At 41.5% G+C, this 23404-nt stretch overlaps 1 protein-coding gene across 2 annotated transcripts in view; it reads right to left on the reverse strand.

The window, feature by feature from the left end:
* The window catches only part of ATP1B3 (ATPase Na+/K+ transporting subunit beta 3), a 55448-nt gene that overhangs the window by 11629 nt on the left and 20415 nt on the right, over positions 1-23404 (reverse strand). For both annotated transcript variants that reach the window (XM_039489969.1, XM_039489968.1), the window contains 3 exons: positions 16674-16781; positions 6963-7153; positions 5712-5762 (listed from right to left, as the gene is read on the reverse strand). In XM_039489969.1, coding sequence (XP_039345903.1) covers positions 5712-5762; positions 6963-7153; positions 16674-16781 — 350 coding nt within the window. The remainder of the gene's footprint in view (positions 1-5711; positions 5763-6962; positions 7154-16673; positions 16782-23404) is intronic.

The raw sequence follows: 23404 nt of genomic DNA on the forward strand, positions 1-23404 counted from the left end.
CAGGATGCTCATCGCATGGAGATGGCCGTGCAAGCAGTTATCGAAGTGGGGAGGGGAGAGTGTTTAGCTTACAGGGAAGTTGAGTGAACCGGGGGGGGGGAGGGGGAGGGAGTGTTCATCAAGGAAAAACAAACAGAACTTTCACACCGTAGCCTGGTCAGTCATGAAACTGGTTTTCAAAGCTTCTCTGATGCACAGCGTGTCCTGCTGTGCTCTTCTAACTGCCCTGGTGTCTGGCTGCACGTAAACAGCGGCCAGGCGATTTGACTCCGGCATAAACATCTCCCCCTTACTCTCAGATATTGTGGAGCCACAGCAAACAGTAATAACAATGGGAATATTGGTTTCGCTGAGGTCTATTTGAGTCAGTAAACTGTGCCAGCACGCTTTTAAACGTCCAAATGCACACTTTAACACCATTCTGCTCTTGCTCAGCCTATAGTTGAACAGCTCCTGACTACTGTCCAGGCTGCCTGTGTATGGCTTCATGAGCCATGGCATTAAGGGGTAGGCTGGGTCCCCAAGGATAACTATACGCATTTCAACATCCCCAACGGTTATTTTCTGGTCTGGGAAGAAAGTCCCTTTCTGCAGCTTTTGAAACAGACCAGAGTTCCTGAAGACACGAGCGTCATGTACCTTTCCCGGCCATCCCACGTTGATGTTGGTGAAACATCCCTTGTGATCCACCAGTGCTTACAGGAGCATTGAAAAGTACCCCTTTTCGCTTGCTTGGTGCTCTGGTGCCAAGATAGGGATATGGGTTCCGTCTATCGCCCCACAACAGTTAGGGAATCCTATTGCAGCAAAGCCATCCACTATAACCTTCACATTTCCCAGAGTCACTACCCTTGATATCAGCAGATCTTTTATTGCGTGGGCTACTTGGATCACAGCTGCCCCCACAGTAGATTTGCCCACTCCAAATTGATGCCCGACTGACCGGTAGCTGTCTGGCGTTGCAAGCTTACACAGGGCTATCACCACTCGCTTCTCAACTGTGAGGGCTGCTCTCATCTTGGTATTCTGGCGCTTCAGAGCAGGGGAAAGCAAGTCACAAAGTTCCATGAAAGTGCCCTTACGCATGCAAAAGTTTCGCAGCCACTGGGAATTGTCCCAGACCTGCAACACTATGTGGTCCCACCAGTCTGTGCTTGTTTCCCGGGCCCAGAATTGGTGTTCCACAGCATGAGCCTGCCCCATTAACATCATGATGTGCACATTGCTGGGGCCTGTACTTTGGGAGAAGTCTATGTCCATGTCTATGTCCTCCTCAGTCTCGTCAGCGCGCTAGTACAGCTCCAGCCTACAGTAATTGTTTAACATTATCCCCGTGCTCCTGTGTATGGGAGGCTATTGAGAGCCAGAGCAGCAGCAGGCATAGATGGCCCCTCTGCAGATGGCCCTGGATTTCCAGGAATCCTCCAGGTTTGAGTGGTAATGAAGAGGAATCTCCAAAAGGATGTCTGTTAGTCTATAAGGTGCCACAGGGTTCTTTGCTGCTTTTACAGAACCAGACTAACACGGTTACCCCTCTGATACTTGACAAAAGGATATCGTCATAGATCCCCAAATAGAAAGTCCCTTCATGGATTTTGCTGCAGTTGGAGAAAATTCAGGCCTTTGCTTGTTCAATTTGACCCCCAGGGTAGGGAATGCACAAGTGGCTTTTCTGACATAGATGCCCCTTTTCTATATGAATTAATGATAAAAGCAGTGTAGCAAACACATGCAGTAAGGATCAACTGTAGGGGTAGCAGTTAAATGGAAACCAGAGAAAAGGGAAAAATGCAAGAAGAGAGCAAGGAGGAAGCAGGAGAAAAACACATGCAGAAGAAAACATCCAATTTCAGTATGGTAGGCTTTAAAAAAAAAATCATTTGTGATGTTTTGGACAGGATCCTGTTCTCAATCCTTCTCTGGCCTGTAACTATTTATTTTTTCCTGCTCTCTCAACTTGCTTTGGAGGTACATCTGTCAGATATTTTGGCCCTTGAGCTAGCAAGCCCTGCTATGTACTGCAAAGATTCAATATTTCCCATTGTACTTGTAAACTACAATAAGTGCTCACATAATGGAAAATACACTTTTTTAAAAGAATCATTACAGAAATACAATTGAACAAATGAAGTATGGAATATGTGAATATTCTAAAAAAGAAAAATGGATTAAATAGAATTACAGTAAGAGTAGGAAGTTAAGGTACAGATTTTCAAGAGTAGTTGCACAATTGCACATACAATCATTGTATTTATATGCACAGATCTGGTAACTCTGTGCACATAGGTATATTTGTACATACAATTGCCTGATGAGGAACTGCATGACTAACTTTCGTAAAATCTGGCCCTAAATTATATATATATATATGCGCGCAACTCAAGGAGATTACTATAGAATAAATCCAGCACTTACTAAAATGCATCTGTCAGAATTTCTAGACTCTCAGTTCATTAATGGCCTGGTTTTCAAAGATGCTTAGCACCAACAGCTTCTGTGGGTGGTCAGCACTCCTAATAATCAGGCCATAGTTTGCAAAATACAAAATAGATACCCCGGATATTAGACTAGGACTGCCTCCAAATATAGTGAATATTATTGCAGAAGTGAAAACAAGGATGTACTGTGTCCTGAAGAAATGAAGAACTTGGGATAAGAATGATTTGTAATCCTATAATTAGATATCTGGATTCCCACTTATTCATCTACAATCACAGCTCATCTTGTTATCCAAACTGATGTGTGGTGATAAGAACAAGAGCAAGATCAATGATGATTAGCTGGTTTTACAGGGCAAAATTTTACTCATCTCACCTCATACCTCAATATAAAATCCTAGTTATGTTGACATCAGCAAGGGAAGGTAACCCTACTCATTCAATTCTATTGTAATTCATCACCTTTTTTATTCTCTTTTGCAACTTAGGAAAGTAAAGTCATATCTCTCTGTAAGCAGTGTAATAACTGAATACCTTTGGATTAAAATGAGAAATTTTGAGGGGAGTACATATGCTGTGTATGCCTGGGTGCTATTATGTGTCTGTGTATCCCTCTTTTACCTGTGTGTTTTAAGCAAATAGTTGATGCAAAAAAACAAAAGCCAACAATATAATATATGTAAACAATATATCTCAAGGTAAAGGAACGAAAATGCTGAAAAAGCTATTCTGACTAACAAAGCCTCTGGCAAAAGGATAAAGAACTAAATAAAGAGACAAAAGCAATCAGAACAGGGTGTATTAAGGAACAAATTGAAAGTCACAATTCTACCAGAAAAACTGTCACACTATTTCTTATAAATGACACTGAAAGACACTTTTTCTTATCTTTCAGTTTACTATATTCATTGTACAGCACTTCATAAATAAGCATTTTACTGTCACCCCCATATAGAGGGGTTTCTAGTGTTTGCGTGACTTTCACAAAGCAACAGAGGGGAGAGAATTTTAATAGTAAAATTCTTAAAAGGACATCTATTTAAAATCTGTAGCCATTATGAAAAAAAAGTTGTTTCAAGTACTACATCTGTCCTCCTGACAATTTTTGCCACACATGTAGTACTTGAAACTTAATTTTTTAAATTCAATTTGACTACAGATTTTGCATATATGATGTCCTTTAAGAATGTGAATAGGTTGTACTTACAAGGATTCACACTGTATTACAAGGAGGCAAAGACAGTGGTCTCAATCCTGCTCATATTTACACCCATGGAACTCCATCTAAGACTAGTCACACACAGGGGCGGCTCTAGAAATTTGGCTGCCCCAAGCAGCGCAGAGCGCTGCGCCGCCCTTCCCCGGTCCCGTGGCGGGTCCCCTCTTCCCGCGGCTCCGGTTGAGCTCCCGCCGGCTTGCCTGCGGCAGGTCGACCGGAGCTCGGGACCAGCGGACCTGCCGCAGTCATGCCTGCGGGAGCTCAACCAGAGACGCGGGAAGACGGGACCCGCCGCAGTCATGCCTGCGGCAGGTCCGCTCGTTCCGGGCTCCGGTGGACCTGCCGCAGGCATGCCGGCGGGAGCTCAACCGGAGTCAAATGCCGCCCCCCCGGGAAGCGGCTGCCCCAAGCGCCTGCTTGGCGCGCTGGGGTCTAGAGCCGCCCCTGGTCACACATTTCTCATGTACTTAAAGGGTATGTGAGGAAAAAGCAGGCAGATGACTGATAAAGAGCAGATCCAAAGCTAGATAGAAAATTTTGTCTGTAAACAGAATAATAGGATTTGTGCTCAATCACACAACATTCAAGAGACAGCTTACTTTTATCACTCAAATATTTTGAAGTTTACAGCAGTTACCAAAAAGTCAGTGTACATTACGTGAATATACCCATAATCTTGCATGAAGTTAAACATCTAACACATAGTAACCACATTGGTTTTAGACATCTGTCTTTGGCAAAGGAAAGCTCAACCCAGATGCAACCTCTGCTTTCTAGTGCAATCCTGGCTCTACAGTCAAGTTTCAAATTGGCTGCTGGGCTGACAGAAGCACAAAGAGGTAAAGCGAAATCTCAAGGTGAAACGCCTATTCTTTTATTAAAAACTCAAGTAAAAACACTTTGAGCAGGGGTTGGAGAGGAAAACAAACTTCTACAGCACACCTTCAAACTTGAGGAAGAACGTAGGGCACCATCAGTCACTTTGCATTTGCTACTACAGATAGAGAGTAAGTCTGCACGATTTATACATCTACTAGCAATACCTTCACTCCCTGCCAACAACCCGATGACTGAAGAGTGGGACACCAGAAACGTACATCATGATGGGGTCTGCAGAGTTCTCATGCATGTCAACACCACTTCATCCATACAGGGGGAAAAATGGATTTGGGGCTTTTCACAGTCAAAGAGTGGGGGAGAGAGAGTGGACAGAATAGGAGGAAGTAAGGGATAAAAGCATTTCACTCAGAGTAATTAACTCAACCTAGACTCAAAGCCAGAATATTCCTACGTTCAATCCCTTGCACTTGCCACTGAATCACATGGCCATCTTTAGAAGATTCTTTTTTAAACCAAATACTTTGTGTTTTTTTTAAATGCAGACTTGGGAAAACATATGCAGAAGTCAGATCAATAAAATAATCTGGACTGAAAGAAACTCTTCAAACACACTAAGCCATACAATAAACATGAATAGATCTGTTGATATAAGTTGTCTTCAAATCAAGTATGAACAAATCTTACTTTATGAACATTAACAAGTTTAGAACTCCCACTTGTTTCTTACCCATCATTATATAAATTGTCTAAGATGCATTTGCAGCATGAAAAGAAAAACAAAAATATTGGTTATGAAATGGGAAAACAAAATACAACTTGTACTGAAGTAAAACACAAAAATAAAATATATTTCAATATGAACAAGAAATCACATGTATACTTTTTGTCTTCAGCTTTATCAGACCTACCTGATTTTCAGATAAGTCTTAATGATATGAAACATACAAGAACAAAAGAACAATTTTTAAACTGACACAGAAGAAAAAAAAGGTACCTTTATGAAAAAGTTATTAAATGTACTGAAGCACTAACCTGCATGAACACAAAACAGATATAGCTATCAAAAGAAATCAAAATGTGGATTTAAAAATAATGGAAGTTTCAAAGAAAAAATGAAGTTAAAAATCTTTGCCTCTTGCATTTATGCTTGCTTTACTCTCTGTTTAAACATAAAGGAAAATGATCATAAATACTTATCTTGATTCACTACTCACCCTAGGTGAACATTGTATATGTGGTTCTCCTTCAGGCTTTAATCCAATTATCTAAAGAAAGGGTAAAATCTCCATAAACAGCTATTTTTCTGTAGGAGTTGTACAAAGCTGATTTTTAAAAAAAACATATTAATGTATGGGAGACATTTAATGTGCATTTACACTTTGACTATGACATTAAAATTGTATTACTGGTTTCCCTGGGCATCGTGGTAGGATTTCTCTATTAAATGTGTTCAGTTGACAAGCAACTAAGTCTCCAGATTCCAGGTCTACAGCCCTAGTAAAAGGGCATAAAAACTGGGTTCTTTCCAACTCAGACATTGTTACCAACAAAAGGTTCTCTGAGGTTAGCTCAGACCTTCAGTTACAGCTGTGTAGTTTCATTTCCTTCAGGAGGCTTGCACATGTGTTATTAATTAGGCCTTATTTAAAAAAAAAACCTTGTTGATGCACAAGACTAGAATAGAATCCGTTGTTCACTCTTTAGGTACATTGCTTCTGAAGAGCATAAAGAGGAACGAAAACAGCAAAAAACCCCACAAACGTATTTTCTCACTACAGTAAGCAAATATGACTAAATACACATAGAGACCAAACCTGGTGAGTAAGAAGGTACCATTTTGACAGAGTCCCATGGACTAGAACCTTACTAAGATCTAAAGTGTTGATGAACTACTCCTCAAAATGGTTTCACTAGTCACAGCCAGTAGCAGTTCACTATTCCAAATTAAGCATGTAACATTACTGGCTGAATCTAGGTGGTATGTCCAGGCAACATATCACGTAACTTGCAGTCAGGTAACGAAGAGTGAAATATTTTACCACCACCACCCTGCAATATAATTTTCAACACAATAGTTTTCAAAAGTTAAAGCAAGCACATTACATTCTGGTTTATACTTGCATTCTGGAAATGTAAACAAACTTTACTTTATACTGAGCTTTTTCTTTTACAAGTCAAGAGTAGCACCCTTGTATTTAAAACTGGGCTTCCAGGTGTTTTGATCCATGGAAACAAAGCCAATATTCTTAAGTATTAGAGATTTAAACAACTTGCCTCCTCCCCAACCCTAAATAAAAATGGTTAGTTATTTCAGTAAGTTGCATTGTTTCATAGAGAGAGAAATTGAAGGAAAAGCCAAGACAAATAATTGAGTCATTCTCTGGAATAAATTTTTATAAAAAGTTTTAGTTGGGAAACTAAGTTTTAAACTTAAGAAAACCAGAAAGAAAATTCTATGCACTTACTCTATTCATTTTCACAAGCACACATGGAGTTCCTTTAGCATAGCCAAAAGTGTCATCTTCCACTCCAGAACATGATCCAAGCTTAGTGCGATTAAACTGACATGCCTGCTTAACAGCACGATCTTCATTCTGCTCAAACAGTTTTCCTGCGGTACATGCTATGTTTTTGGATTGTTTTGAATCATCATAAGCTATAAAAAAAAAATATTTCTAAATCTATTGGTGTAACATATTCATGCAAACAATAAGCACACAACCCTACAGTAACAAACTACTTCTTAAGGTCCCTTATCTCTACATAAATCTGTAAAGTTTTCAGATTGAAAATAAAATTAGTTATTTTCCCACTATACCCTTTCCTATTATGCAAAAACTATTTACAGGTATTTTTGTCACCAACAGGTGGTGCTAGAAGTTTTATATTCATTAAATTACTGAGATGCCAAATTAGTTCCCCCAGTTCTCTTTTTGCATAGCTATGGCTCTACGCAAAGCCTTTTCATTTCTCTAGAAATGAGGAGACAGGTGTAAACTGAGCAGATGTAACATACAATGGAAGGATGATCCAGTCTGGGGAAACGGACCTACAAAATCCGCATTAATTTTACTACAGGACAAGAGTAATAAAATTCTTCCCATTGGTTGACATTACTGCTATCAAAAACTTCAGTTCTACTACCCTTAATGAGGGCAGCACACAGCTCCTGGCAAAGACCAGATATGTCAAGGAATGCAGAAATTCACTTATAACCACAATCAAGGTAACCTGATCTGCTCAATTGTTGGAAACGAGACACCTTCCCCCAAAGCCCTCCTCTACTAGGTCCTTTCTCAATCATTGTGGACATCACCCTGCCTTCACACTCAGGTGTCATCTTTAACTCACATCTTCCTCTAGGTCTTCATCTCTTGCCAACTCTTTCTGCATATAATCTAAAATATCATATGACCTTTCTTATCCACCCAAAAAGAAAAAACTCTGGTCCAAGTCTCCAACATCTCATATATCAATTACCGCAATACCTTTCCCAGGGTGTTGACAAATGCAGTCTTGCCCTGCTCATATCCATTTAGAATGCTGCTGCAAAGAGCATCTTTCTAGGCAATTGCTTTGACCATGTTACCCCTCTCTTTGAATCCCTACTCTGGCTCCCCCTTCTACATTGCATCAACTATAACTGCTTGAATTTACTTTGAGGCCCCTTCTTGGCCAATCCCCACCCTATCATGTCATTCATTATAAAGCAGTTGATGATCACCTCCAATCGGCCCATGATGCCAGCCTCCACTGCCCACTTGTTAAATTTTCAAACAAGTACTTTCATGCTCTCTTCCATGTTGCCCCACACACTTGAGAAGGCACTCCCCGATATCATAACCAAAGCTACCTCATTATATACCTCCTAATCCCTTCTCAAAAATCTCCTTTGTTATGACACCTACAAAAAACTTGATGATGTTTAGGTATGCAGAGACCACCGCCTATCATGCTGATCAATATTTTTGTATCCTTGTACTCCTCCTTTGTATCCATTTGTTGTTTCTTATTTTATACTTCAACTGTAGGCTCCTTTGAGCAGAGACTGTCTTTTTGTTCTGGTGTTTGTACAGAACCTAGTACAATGGGGTCCTGGTCCATGACTAGGGCTCCTAAGCGCTACAGACATATGAATAATAATCAAGGCCAATATACAAAATAGCTTGTCATGGGTCCAAATTCTGGGTGATATGAGCACTCCTGCCACAGAAGTTCAGAACCTTCTGGATAACAGCATTCACCCTATATTTGTGACCCTACATGACAAATCTGGAGAGCTACAGTCTCAACCAGCACTTATCTCTTTTTATTCAAGGTTATGTCTGGTAGAGTTGTTCTTATGGAAGTTGTTCTTATGGAAGATGTACAATCATTAAATCTAGAGTTCAGAGTTGTACATATGAACTCCAACACCTGTATCATTGTGGAAGTGGACTTTGGAGGCCTGGCGTGAATACTTAAGCCCAAAGTCTAGAACAGCTGTCAGACTGCCTTGACTTTTGAGTGCTGAGTGTACCCTTTAAGATGATTGGTCCTTTGCTTAGCCAGTAGTCAAGATACAGGTACACATGAATATCTAGCCTTCTCAGAAGGGGCAAGAAATCATATTTTGTAACAAAGATCTGGCAGGAAGGGGCCTTTACTCTGCTTTCTTAGAGAAACTCCTACTCTTCTGGGACCCTGATTGCTGAGCTCACATTGCTCCAAAAGACTACAGGGCTCATAAGGATAAGGTGGTGTGATCCGTTAGAGAGTTCATATACTAGATTCCAAAGAGGGGCTATTAAGGATCCTTGGTCCCTAAGTAATCGTCAAGATGTGGACTGCATTTTAAGATGTTGAGAACCCCAGCTATAGGTCACTAAATTGGATTTGGTTCTCTTCCTGTTAGCTATTTGTCCAATTTTGTCACAAATTTGATCACAGCTGCATTTATTGCTAAAACCATAGAAAGCAAATGTGTAAAGTAAACTGAAAAAACAGGGTTTTTTTTTTTTTAAATTTAGATGCTATGAGTTTTAGAAACCCTAGCACAACTAGCAGCAAGTATCAGTCTTTGAAGACATACATTCTTCACCAGTATCACAGAAACAGTTCTTTAAAACAAACCATTCTATGGCAGCGTGCATATTCAAGCTGAGACGCTGTACAATCGTTTTTTATTTAAATTGAGAGTATTCAAGTACACAACTAGGATGACAAATTCAAATGTCACCATCTCAAATGGCATTCTTGTTGGTAGTCTCAGCACAACAAAGGATTCAATGAGAAGAATGCACAACTTTTTCACCCTGTAAATACTCCCTCCAGGACAGGATTCAGGCAGACTGGGAGGATAACAGAGGGGCAGCTTAACAACTGTAGCACAGGTGGCAGCAGTGTAAATGGGTAAATAGAGAACTTAAGACAATAGGGTTGCTGATCCGTCACTTGTCTCAAGTTCACCTAAAACCCCACCAAAGTAGGCAACAGGTAAGCAGTGCATTGGTAGTAAAATACTCTGGTTTGCTGGGGGCAGATGTTACAGCAAAATGCAGGAGTATGTCAACTTTTTTCAATACACTTCTAAAAATATCTTTAAAAAAGGTTAAACATTTCTTAAGCAAAATGGTGAAAAAGTTTAAATTTCCCTAACTGTACAAGATCGGCTGCTTCATGGAAGCAGGTGACAGTGCTAATAAGAATAAATAGTCACTAAACAAAATCAAAGATATATACCTCTATTAGCCAGAGGAGTCCCATTATATAGAGTTAAACAGAACATGAAAGTGAAATTAAATTGTTTGAATCATAAATTATCTACAGGTGTATAGTATGCTACACGTTAACTACGAGATAAAACGTTTTTTCCCCATACTTCTATGTTATTACAACTCAGTAAACCTTGATACTCCCATATGACCTCCTCCTACAAAAGATCTTTTAACTCTTTCCTACACAGCCCCAGGCCAGCACAAGCTCCTCGTGTACCATACAACTTCAATTTCTTCCACCAATTCTCTCTTGAAAATTCACTTTGTTTAGTTCTCAAGGATTGTACCATCCAATGATATTGGAATACTATGAACATCCAGTGTAGGCCAGGGGTCACATTAGATCAAATGCTGACATTCAAAGAACAGATAAAAAAAAGTGAACTCCAGGAATTGTGTACTCCAGAAACTGACCCCAAAACACTGACCAGCCAGGCTGGCCCTGTGTTACTCAACTGCAGAGTACAGTGCCCCAAGTAAGATGATGTTCAAGCCAGGCACATGACACTGATATTGAACTCCATTAATCCTGTAGGATAATCACTGGGACTTTGAAGTCGATTCCCATACTGTCACTATACTACCTCTGGGGGATTTCGCCACTATCAGTGAAGTGAGATGCCTTCAGTAAAAAAAAAAAAAAAAAAGACGACAAAAAAAAGGTGCATTGTACAAGACATCCACTGCAAGGATAGATTCCACCATCCAAGAGCTAGAAGCCCAGAAAGACCTTTGCCTCTGAAAATCTCTTACCACAAAATACTTTGTAGTCTTTGATGGGGGTAACAAAATAGCTGGATATGTGTATGATCTTGGAAAAACTGGTTCCTTCAGAACAAACTCCCAAAGGCACTGACCTTGAATTAGTACACTAGCATAATCTAAATCGAATGAGAGGTGGAGTGGCAAAGCCTGGTGAGAATCTGAGGGGAAGACTGGGACTGAGAACCAACAGGGTAGGGAGGAGCATGTGAAGACAGATTGGACAAGGATCTGGGATGCAGGGAGGAAAACTGGCACTGACTGAGCAAAGAGAATGGATGAGACATCCATGAAGGGATAACAGAACTGGGAACCAGTGAGAACAGGGAAATGTGTGTGTGTGTGGGGGGGGCAACTGGAGGTCTGAGTTGGGGAGAGTGACAGATCAAATGAGGAGACAGGAATGAGGAGAGTGGAATTAGCTGGGTAAGAAGAATGGGACTGGGACAAGGAGCCAGGGATTGGGGAGAAAGACTTGGGACAAAGACAGGTTAGCAGGGACCCCTGCCCGATTCAATGCACAGGTCGGATCTGCTTTGGGGATAAGAACATAAGAACGGCCGTACCGGGTCAGACTAAAGGTCCATCTAGCCCAGTATCTGTCTACCGACAGTGGCCAATGCCAGGTGCCCCAGAGGGAGTGAACCTAAAAGGCAATGATCAAGTGATCTCTCTCCTGCCATCCATCTCCATCCTCTGACCAACAGAGGCTAGGAACACCATTCTTACCCATCCTGGCTATAGCCATTTATGGAGTTAGTCACCATGAATTTATCCAGTTCCCTTTTAAACATTGTTATAATCCTAGCCTTCAAAACATCCTCAGGTAAGGAGTTCCACAAGTTGACTGTGCGCTGCGTGAAGAAGAACTTCCTTTTATTTGTTTTAAACCTGCTGCCTATTAATTTCATTTGGTGACCCCTAGTTCTTGTATTATGGGAATAAGTAAATAACTTTTCCTTATCTACTTTCTCAACATCACTCATGATTTTATATACCTCTATCATATCCCCCCTTAGTCTTCTCTTTTCCAAGCTGAAGAGTCCTAGCCTCTTTAATCTTTCCTCGTATGGGACCCTCTCCAAACCCCTAATCATTTTAGTTGCCCTTTTCTGAACCTTTTCTAGTGATAGAAAATCTTTTTTGAGGTGAGGAGACCACATCTGTACACAGTATTCGAGATGTGGGCGTACCATGGATTTATATAAGGGCAATAATATATTCTCAGTCTTATTCTCTATCCCCTTTTTAATGATTCCTAATATCCTGATGAATTAAGGTTGTAGAGTAAAGGAGACTTAAGTGTAGGATGCCTGCTTCATTTATTGCAGCAGTTGGAAGGTGGTTAGTGAATCTGGCAGAGGACTGCGAGAAAGGAAAGGATGGTGTCCTGGTAAATGTTGCCCTGGAGAACTGGATCCTATCCTTGTCTCTGTCACAGGAATTCCTATATGATGCTATACAAGTGGCTTAAACCAAACTTTTTAAAGGTGGTCACTCATTGTATTCCTTATTTTCTGGGTAATGAGATGTTGGGGTCTGATTTGTGGAAGTCCTGAGCACTCTCATCTCCAATTGACATCAGTGGAGTGTAGCGGGGTGGCTACCCGCTCCTGCCCTTTGGGGCTTTAAAACAGCCCTGGGAAGGGGCTTTTTGGCTGGGCTGATTGGGGAAGTGGCTGCAGCTGGAGGCCACGCCCCAAAATGAACAGGGCTTATAAGAAGGCAGGGAAGCCAGAGCCCAGACAGTCTCTCTCTGCCTTCAGAGAGGGATGGGCCTGGCTGCTTATGAGCAGAGGTAAAGTACCTGGGTGAAGCAGGGCTGGGAACAGGCTAAGGAGCTGGGGAGCTCCAGCCTGGAAAACCCCAGGCTGCAGCCTAGCAGTAGGCCACAGGTACTGGGGGTTGCAAGGGGCGACCCAGGGGTAGGAAGAGCACCAGGTCCAAACCCCTTTGCCTGTGATGAGAAGGCGGATACTGCAGTCTGTCCCAGGAGCTGGGGCTAGAGCATGACTGGGCAGTAGCCATTCTGAGGCGAAGCGGGGAAGCCAGGGTGGAGGTTCCCCGGGGAGGGGGAAACCCAGTTAAAGGGGCACCGGGGTCCAGGGAGGGACACGGGGCCGATAAGAAAACAGGTGGATCACCGGCCAGCAGAGGGCGCTCCGGGCTGAAAAAGAGCTAATTCCCCGGAAAAAGCAGCAGGAGGCGCCGCGGCGGTGAGTAGCCCGTTTACATATGGTGGAGAATGCGGGCACTAGCGGTCCTCCCCTGATACAAAGGGCCAGGACAAGGACTGTGGGACAGTTGCCCTGAAGTAGAGACTTGAAAAGAAGGTGGAGAAACTGAGGCCGGGAGAAATGGATCCCTGTTACACCGGGGTCTTCTTGGCAGAGACTCCAGGTGTTGTCCCAGGGTGGGGTTTTGAGGCAGCGCCCCAGTGGAAGGGGGCTGGAGACCCACAGGGACTGCAGGAGGTGCAATGGGCCCTCCAAAGACAGATGGCCCCGCTGGTGGAGGAACAGCGGGCCTTGAGGGAGCTCCTACGACTGATGGTCGGGAGGAATCGAAAAGAGCTGAGGGGGAAACCCCGCTCTAGGGCCAGGAGGCCCAGGGAGGAACAAAGGACTTGTTTTGTCTGTGCCAGGGGAGGGCATGTAAAACGGGACTGTCCCTATGGGCTGGGGGCAGGGTGCCTCACCCCCGATTGGGACGGTGCCAAATCCCTTGGGCAGTCCGCCGGGTGAGGGAACCCAGGCAGCTGCCTATATGTTGGACTTGTGGACAGACGGGCCACTTTTGGAGGGACTGTCCAGGCCCAGAGAACATGGTGTCAAGCAGCCCAGGGAAGGCTAGGCCCATGAAGGGTCAGAGAATGCCCAAAGCAGCGAGGAGACAAGGAACCTGCTGGGGCTGTCAGAAGCCGGGCCACCTTAGGAGGCACTGCCCCCTCAAGAAAGTTGAGGATTGGCCAAGGGAGGTGCCTGGAGGTCCAGAAGGGGCCCTGCTGAATGTAGAGAAGGTGACCCCCGCAGGAGGCTGGGACCCAGATCATCCCGCCGCCTGTCATAGACAGAGAAACCCAAACGGAGTGGGCCCAGCAAGAGGCTGGGGCCCAGGAGCAACGTGTCCAGGGGACAAAATGGACACAGGTGGTGCTGGGACAGGCCACCAAGGGAACCCAGACCCTGAGGGAAGAAGGCCTGGGGGACTCAAAACTACGGGCACGGCTTGAATCTGCAGAGCGGGCCCTCCGCGAGTCTGAAGCGAGTGGCGTGGAACTCGCTAAGGAATATGCGGCCGTTGTGGACGAGGAGGTCCGCCTGAGGAAGCTGCTGCAGGAATCAGAGAAAAAGCGAGTGGCCCTGGAGGCCTGTGGGCGCCTGAGCCAGGCCAAGAAACCTCCCTATCCCCAGGGGTGGGGGTTTTAAGGGGGGAGGTGTGTAGCGGGGTGGCTACCCACTCCTGCCCTTTGGGGCTTTAAAACAGCCCTGGGAAGGGGCTTTTTGGCTGGGCTGATTGGGGAAGTGGCTGCAGCTGGAGGCCACGCCTCAAACTGAACAGGGCTTATAAGAAGGCAGGGAAGCCAGAGCCCAGACAGTCTCTCTCTGCCTTCAGAGAGGGATGGGCCTGGCTGCTTAGAGCAGAGGTAAAGTACCTGGGTGAAGCAGGGCTGGGAACAGGCTAAGGAGCTGGGGAGCTCCAGCCTGGAAAACCCCAGGCTGCAGCCTAGCGGTAGGCCATAGGTACTGGGGGTTGCAAGGGGCGACCCAGGGGTAGGAAGAGCACCAGGTCCAAACCCCTTTGCCTGTGATGAGAAGGCGGATACTGCAGTCTGTCCCAGGAGCTGGGGCTAGAGCATGACTGGGCAGTAGCCATTCTGAGGCGAAGCAGGGAAGCCAGGGTGGGGGTTCCCCGGGGAGGGGGAAACCCAGTTAAAGGGGCACCGGGGTCCGGGGAGGGACATGGGGCCGATAAGAAAACAGGCGGATCACCGGCCAGCAGAGGGCGCTCCGGGCTGAAAAAGAGCTAATTCCCCGGAAAAAGCAGCAGGAGGCGCCGCGGCGGTGAGTAGCCCGTTTACATGGAGGCTGTGCTTGAATACATGAAGTGCCATATAAAGCTAAATACTCTGAAAAATCAAGTTCTAGGTTTCTCAGATCGGACACCCAAAACTAGTAGATACCTTTAATTTCAATCTCTCTGCACTGCATTCCCCATCTGTACAGTGGGAATAATAATATCCCCTCATCTCACAGGAGTCATGTGAAAATAAATTCATTAACGTTTGAGAAACAATCATACTATAGTGGTGAGCTCCTGGAGAAGCCCTGAGGCAAATTAATAATTCAGTCTTCAGAACAGGGTTTGACTAGTGTACAGTAAATAAGGCATGGGCTACACATTGAAAAACAGGGAGAACACACAATATTGAATAGCCTTATTAATTGAGCACCTTTCATTCTGTGCACTGAATGAGGAGACCTGTGGAAACATTAGCATGTGATCATGTAATTAAAGACAATCGGGGTACCTATGCACAAAGGGGCCGAATTAAGATTGTACAAACAACTTTAATTCTGGCACTTCCTAACTTTTGAGTGCTTGACTTAGAAACCTTAACGTTATTTTAGCTTAGTTTTTCTATGTAACATATAAAAACAGAAACCAACATATTGCACAAATAACTTTGCTATTCATTTATCTATCCTTTGTCTGATATAATCTTTTCCCACATACTAACTTCAATTGTAATCTCGTCATGTTTTATAAACCTGTGAAATACCATGCACCATTATGACATTATATATAAAAAGTAAATAATACTATTTAATTGTCTGCATGCAAGTTTTTCTTTAACCAATTTAATGTCACTCTTAACTATGCTTGTGGCAAGCAGACCCAATTCCTTCCTCAGCTATCCAAGTATACTACCTATTGACTTCAGCGAAGGTTGCACAGCTGTAAATCATGGTAGAGTTTGACCAAACATTTAACTCTGGGTTTTGTTGTACTTACACTGCTACCCTGATAGAACGCAACCTGATATAACACGAATTTGGCTATAACACGGTAAAGCAGCACTCGGAGGGGGGGGGGGGAAGAGAGGGCGCTGCGCACTCCGGTGGATCAAAGCAAGTTTGATATAATGCGGTTTCACCTATAATGTGGTAAGATTTTTTTGGCTCCCGAGGACAGCGTTATATTGGGGTAGGGGTGTATTTAAGGAATGAAAAGCAGAATATATACATTTTACTGATCTGTAGAAGTCTTTCTGTTCAGAATGGCCATAGTTAAAAGTACATTAGCAAATCTAGCGAACAATGTAACAAATTTAGAGCAGTGGTCCCCACAAACTTGTTGTCACTCCCCCCTTACCCGTAATGGAACCTGTCTGCACTACCTGGAAGCTGCAATTGGAACTGTGGTTGGGGCCCGAGAGCAGAGCTGGGGGGCCCTGCCTCCCTACCCCCCAAACATTTCTCCACACCCCCCTACGGGGGTGCATCCCAGGGTTTGGGGACCATTGATGTAGTTAATAAATGTTAAATTCTACAGAATTTTCCCTAAAGGAAATCAACTGAATGTATTTATAGCTACAAACTGTCCAAATACTTTGTTTAATTAAACTACTCGTAATGTAAAAAACATTCTACTTACACTTTAGAAATTGTTTAAGGGTAGAAACATATTCTGCATATGACTTGGAGTCAGACTTGTTAAAATAAAATTCCAATGCAGTGTCTGGCTTTGGTGAAATCATAAGTCCTTTTAAAGAAAAACAAAAAATAAGTCAGATATTAAACAACTCTTTTCATCCCCACCCTCATTTCTCAGAAAGACATTTCAAATTGTAAATAGACTATCTAGTATGGAATTTCAGCATTATCCTTATACTGTACAACCATATTTTGAGGGTAGATTTTTCAAATCAATTTTCAACACCAAAATCTAAATTACAGTCTAAATAAAGTTACAATTTAAGTGCAAGATATAATAATTAGAATTCATAATAATCAAAACCCAAATGATTGAGAATAGAAAAATTAAAACGGCAAGTGATTAGCTAAAGTATTTTACTGATTACAGTTTTACTTTGTACTTTCCATATTCAACAACATTATACCAAGGCTTCTTTCTTTAAAAAGAACATTTTTAATTTTTAGACTAGTGCTGAGTAAGACAGTCCAGTGGACAGCTTCCATACCTTCAGTTTACTTACTCGGTATTTTTATATACTCTTAGTTCCATTATAAATTTGTTACGTAATGGAGATACTTCTGTATCTCCTGTGCATACTTTTGAAATCATCTACTTTTTAAAGTGGTTTATAAAGCAAAACATGCCTTGTATAGTAAAACTGGAGGCTATTATAATTTTAATTTCAGGGTGACCCACAGAGAACAAAAGAGGACTTGCCCCTTAAAAAAAACAACAACAACAAAACAACTTCTTTATAATGTATACAGATGGCCTGAAAGGTCCCCTAGCCTAAAACAAAGCCACATTGATTGTTCTTTTCACCCTTCTTCCCCACACGTCAGAAGTTCAGATTATGTCTACCTTTGAAAACTATAGGCAGCAGCAAAACTAGCAGGATGAGATAGCAAGCACTGAAGAAACAAAACTTGATCTACTGAGGATACAATTTTTATTTGCATAGTTTAAAACGATTGGTTAGCCTATATAACTAAAAAAGAAAAACCTTGTAGAATTTTTTTTTGTTAAGGGTGTAATATCTACCCGCTCCACTCTTCAATTAAGATCTGAAAAAGGCCACCACACATTTTTTGGCAAACCTGGGAAGACTAGACACATAACATTCTTGATATTTCTAAGCTGAAATATTAAAAAAGATTTTTTCCCTTCCACCCCCCCCCCCCAAAAAAAAGGGTGGGATGGGGTGGAGGCACTTCTCAGGCCTTCTTTATACATCATAAAAAGGAAAAGGAAGTAACAAAATCAGTTTTCCCCTCTCTGTAGGCCACTTTATATATTAAATAATAAATGTATTATATATAAAAAAAAACTTATCAGAAAGCATATGGAAAGTACAACTACATAGACTGTTGCAACCTCCTTCCCCAAACTCTAGAATGTTCAAATACATATCTGTATTTTGTGCCATCATATGGACCCATGTCTAGAATCCAGAAGTCTCACACTGGCTGGCTCTGTGTTCCAGGTAAAACTGTGATTATAAAACTATTCCCATTTCAATCAATGGGAAAGTTAGGACCATGCGCAGCACCTTTGAAAATCCAACCCTCAATCCTCAAAGAGAGTTATCCGGATTACTTATGCAAGAGCTCACCTTCTCTCAAAGGGGCAATTAAAAAAAAACCCAACTATTTATCATAAGTAGGGCTGTCAAGGGATTAAAAAAATTAATCACGAGTAATTGCACGGTTAAATAATATTGGAATACCATTTATTTAAATATTTTTGGATGTTTCCAATATTTTCAAATATATTGATTACAACACAGAATACAAGTGTACCATGCTCATTTTATATTTTTATTACAAATATTTGCACTGTAAAACACAAAAGAAATAGTATTTTTCAATTCACCTAATACAAGTACTGTACTGCAATCTCTATCATGAAAGTTGAAATGTAGAATTATGTACAAAAAACCCCTGCATTCAAAAATAAAACAATGTAAAACTTTAGAGGATGCAAGTCCAATCAGTCCTATTAGTCCTACTGTTTAGCCAATCGTTCAAACATATTTGTTTACATTTGCAGAAGATAATGCTGCATGCTTCTTTTTTACGTCACCTGAAAGCAAGAACAGGCGTTTGCATGGCACTGTTGTAGCCGGTGTCGCAAGATATTTACATGCCAGATGCACTAAAGATTCATATGTCCCTTCATGCTTCAACCACCATTCCAGAGGACATGCTTCCATGCTGATGACGGGTTCTGCTTGTTAACTATCCAAAGCAGTGCGGACTGATACATGTTCATTTTCATCATTCGAGTCAGATGCCACCAGCAGAAGGTTAGTTTTCTTTTTTGGTGGTTTGGGTTCTGTAGTTTCCGCATTGGAGTGTTGCTCTTTTAAGACTTCTGAAAGCATGTTCCACACTTCATCCCTCTCAGATTTTTGAAGGCACTTGGGTGGAATGCTATAGCTATCTTCTTTGTATTTTGTCAAATTTGCATTGCCAGTGTTCTTAAAACGAATAATATTTGCTGGGTCATCATTCAAGACTGCTATAATATGAAATATATGGCAGAATGTGGGTAAAACAGAGCAGGAGACATGAGATTCTCCCCCCCCCCCAGAGAGTTCAGTCACAAATTTAATTAATGCATTTTTTTTTTAACGAGCGTCATCAGCATGGAAGAATGTCCTCCAGAACGATGGCCAAAGCACGAAGCGGCATCTGAATCTTTAGCGCATCTGGCACGTAAATACCTAGTGATGTCAGCTACAAAAGTGCCATACAAATGCCTGTTCTCACTTTCCAGTGACATTGTAACTAAGAAGTGGGCACCATTATCTTCTAAACAAACTTGTTTCTCTTAGCGAACAAGAAGTGGCTGAACAAGAAGTAGGACTATGTGGACTTGCAGGCTCTAAAGTTTTACATAGTTTTGTTTTTGAGTGCAGTTATGTATCAAAAAAATCTACATTTGTAAATTGCACTTTCATAATAAAGAGATTGCACTACAATACTGGTATGAGATGAATTGAAAAATACAATTTCTTTTGTTGTTTTTATAGTGCAAATATTTGTAATAAAAATATAAAGTGAACACTGTACAGTTTGTATTCTGTGTTGTAATTGAAATATTTGAAAAGGTAAAAAAAATCCCAAAGTATTTAATAAATGTCAATTGCTATTCTATTGTTTAACAGTGCGATTAATCACAATAATTGTGATTAATTTTTTTTGAGTTAATCACGTGAGTTAACTGCGATTAATCAACAGCCCTAATCATAAGTTATTTGATCTCTAAGCATATTTGATTCCCTGCAACATCCAAGGCAAGTATCAAATCTTCAGGCAGTCAAAAAAAAATACATATACTCTTTGAAAATAGTATCTAGAAGCTATAATGGCTCTCTCTCTAGAGCTGTTACAGTATATAATACCAGGCCATCTTCCTGGGGAAACTGAGTTATTACTTGGAACTTAACAAAATATTTGTATTCTATTTAAGAATCTACCTTCCTTAAATCAATGAGAGGTTGGGCAAATTTATACCCTTGTACCACTCTATACCATTACACGGAAAAACATTGCAAAATAATTTCATAGGCTCAACATTAAGGTCAGTAACAAAGCAATCAAGGGTAAATTTTCAGGCCAGTACAGCGAATGAGATGCACAACTCCCTATATGCCTAAAATGTAACCATTTATTGTCTATTTCAGTTTTTGCAGAGTACTAGCCACTCCCTAATTAAAATAGAAACTCAGTGGACAACTTTAAGTCAGAATTTTGCCCTTTCCTTTTTCAAATCTACACAAAGAATATGTTTGCCTCAAAATAAGATCCAGAAATGAAGAATTTTATTGCAAAATTTGAAAGCAACTACAAGTTCCTAAACTATGATCAAATCAGAGCTGCCCAATATAGTTCCAAATTAAATTTTAACTACTAAAAGAAAGAAAACACAACCTCCACCACACACAAAACGGGAGAGACACAAAATAATACCCTCAACTGAGATCTAGCACCCAAGATGAAAAGACTTAATATTTGATTTAATTTTGCCATCAAGCAATAATTCTCCAATGATCTTGTCAGAAGGTGTCAAAAGATGCTGGAGATATAAACTTCCATTAAAATGAATAAATAAACAAGAGGCTTTAATGCCCTTTCCATGGCAGAAATTGAGCTCAACATGCAACCTGATTAGTGGGAATGGCTTGTTAAGGTAAGATTGGTTCCATTCTAAAGATCTGGCAGATCTTGAAGGAAGGGAGGAAAATACCACCATGTCCTCCCTAAACACCTATTCTTGCTCATTGCCAGGGCTGACAGGGGGTTGGGGTGGGGAAAGCACAATTGTACCAGGACCAGAAGTTCAGCCCCCACCTTCCCTCCCAAATGGCTGCGTAAATAAAGTGAAATGGGAGAGGGTGGGACGCCAGAGAACATATCAGGGCCCCAAATTTCTTGATGGACCAGGCCCTTGCTTCCTGCACACCTAAGGCTTTTCAGAAGGAAGCCCTATTCATGCAGATCTTAGGAGATCTGTGCAGGTGAGGGAACATTCCCTCCACTTTGCTGTAGACTGCTCAAGATCTGCAGAAGGAAAGAACCCATAGTGAGCCTTAAGTTCTTGTCTGCCCCCTCATAGGCATAAGCTTATTCATAGGGTGGGCTATGGAAGTTAGGTTCATTCACCCCATTTTTGTCAGCTAGCAGTTCATAGCAGACAAACCTATTTTGGACCATCAGGGGTTCAGGAGCCAACTGGGTGCTGAAGGGGGAATGATCTAAAACTAATGAGGGCTGGGGTCTCTGATGAACTTCTGACAGTTCACAGGAGGCCAGGAGTCAGTTTCATAACAGAGAAACTACAGGAGAAAAACATCAACTCCAGCAGGCGGTCCAGGAAGCATCTGGAGGCAGTAATATAGTGAGGAAGGGGTTCTTCAGTCTTCACAACTCCTGCCAAAGGGTTTGGAGCATAAAGAGAGGTAGGGAGTTTCTTCTCCCCAGTTCCCCCCATTTTGCTAACTCAAAGCCTTTGAGAGCCACATAGGAGGTCTGCAGCAACAGAACTCACCTCCACAAGATGGTGGATAGGCACAGTAGTTAGCAGGAGTCTTTGTGGCCATTTACCCCCAAACCTTCTAAGGTCTGCTGGATTGACCACACCCTAGGGTGTGCAGGAACTGAAGTCTTCAGCAGACTTTAGGACCATTTTAAAAGAAAGTAAGGATAAAAATGTTAAGGTCAAGTTCTATTTGCAGGCAAATATCAGTAGTCTGAGTGCATATTACCTTTTAAAAACATTAGAAACCAAAGAAAAACAAAGTTAAGGTTGAACTTTCTAAGTCCCCAAACTACCTTAACTCTATCTCTCAGAGCAGTGTTCTCAGAAAAGCCTGGAACACATGCTAATTTATCCAACAATAATAGTGGCCACCAAAATTACAGTGCATTATAATCATTGTCAGAGTGCCATTTTATGGTCTTCTTTAGTCACACAGTACACACACAGCTTTACCAATTCATGATTAGACAAACAGTATATGGAAAGAATAAATCATTCCTGCTTTCATTAAAAGCTTGATCTTTCAAAGTCCTGAGGGGACTCAGTTCTTCATAGATGTACTCAGCTCCTCAACTCTGTGGCAGCCAATTCTCCAAGTGACATTAGCTATTATGCCCCATATATAAATCTCACAGATGCAGATTATGCTGTTAGAGTACTTGAAAAAGAGCAGAAGTCAGTGAAGAGACAAGGCTTGCTACTGGAGATTTGTATACATGAAAAATTCTACAACTAATGTTCTACAGTTAATGTTTCTAATACTCTATATTCAAATAGAGAAAATGGTAGGCTGGCATCTGAACAGGGACAAAGTAGTTCAGGCACCTTGTTTAAGAAGTGCAACCTTGATTTTTCAATACTTGAGTTTTTCATGTTTGAGAGGGTTTTAAAAAAAAGTTTTAAAATGGTAATATGCATGCAACCTATTGGTATGTGCCTACAACCTTAACTTCACTTTAATGAAGATTTGTCTGGTTATACATACAATATTATATAAATGAAAGGCAAAAGGGAACTTTGTGTTTAATACAAATTATTTAAGGAACCATTGAACATAACATAACATTGATAAATGCAACGTAATTCACACTGGAGGATATAATTTGAACTATTTATATTTTACTGAGTTCTAAATTCAGCCTGAGCTCATAAAAAAGCCCCGATCTTCACTGCGGACAACACAATGAAGGTCTCTGCTCAATGTGCAACAGGGTTAAAAAAAAGAGTTGATGCATAATGGCTGGAGAATATCAAAATATTATGCCATTGTATAAAATGAATGGTGTGCCCTCATCTGGAAAACTATTTCTGGTCACCTACTCTCAAACAGGACACAGTAGAAAGAAGGGATTCAGAGGTGGGAGCCAAGAATGATTATAGGCATGAAAAAAAAAATCTCATGAAGAGATATTTCAATTTTTAAACTCATTTATCTTAGAAAGGAGACAATTAAAAGGGACATGACTATACAAATAATAATCAATGGTAAGAGAAGGGAAATCACGAACTTCAAATCACTCTGTTTCATAATACAAGATCAAATGGACATTCAATTAAATTGAAAGATGGCAAATGCAAAACTGATAAAAGGAAACATTCTTCCATACAACTAGCCTGTGGAACTCCAAGCCTCAATGCATCTCTTA

Source organism: Mauremys reevesii, linkage group 9 (assembly GCF_016161935.1).
Source record: "Mauremys reevesii isolate NIE-2019 linkage group 9, ASM1616193v1, whole genome shotgun sequence".
Lineage (NCBI taxonomy): Eukaryota > Metazoa > Chordata > Testudines > Geoemydidae > Mauremys > Mauremys reevesii.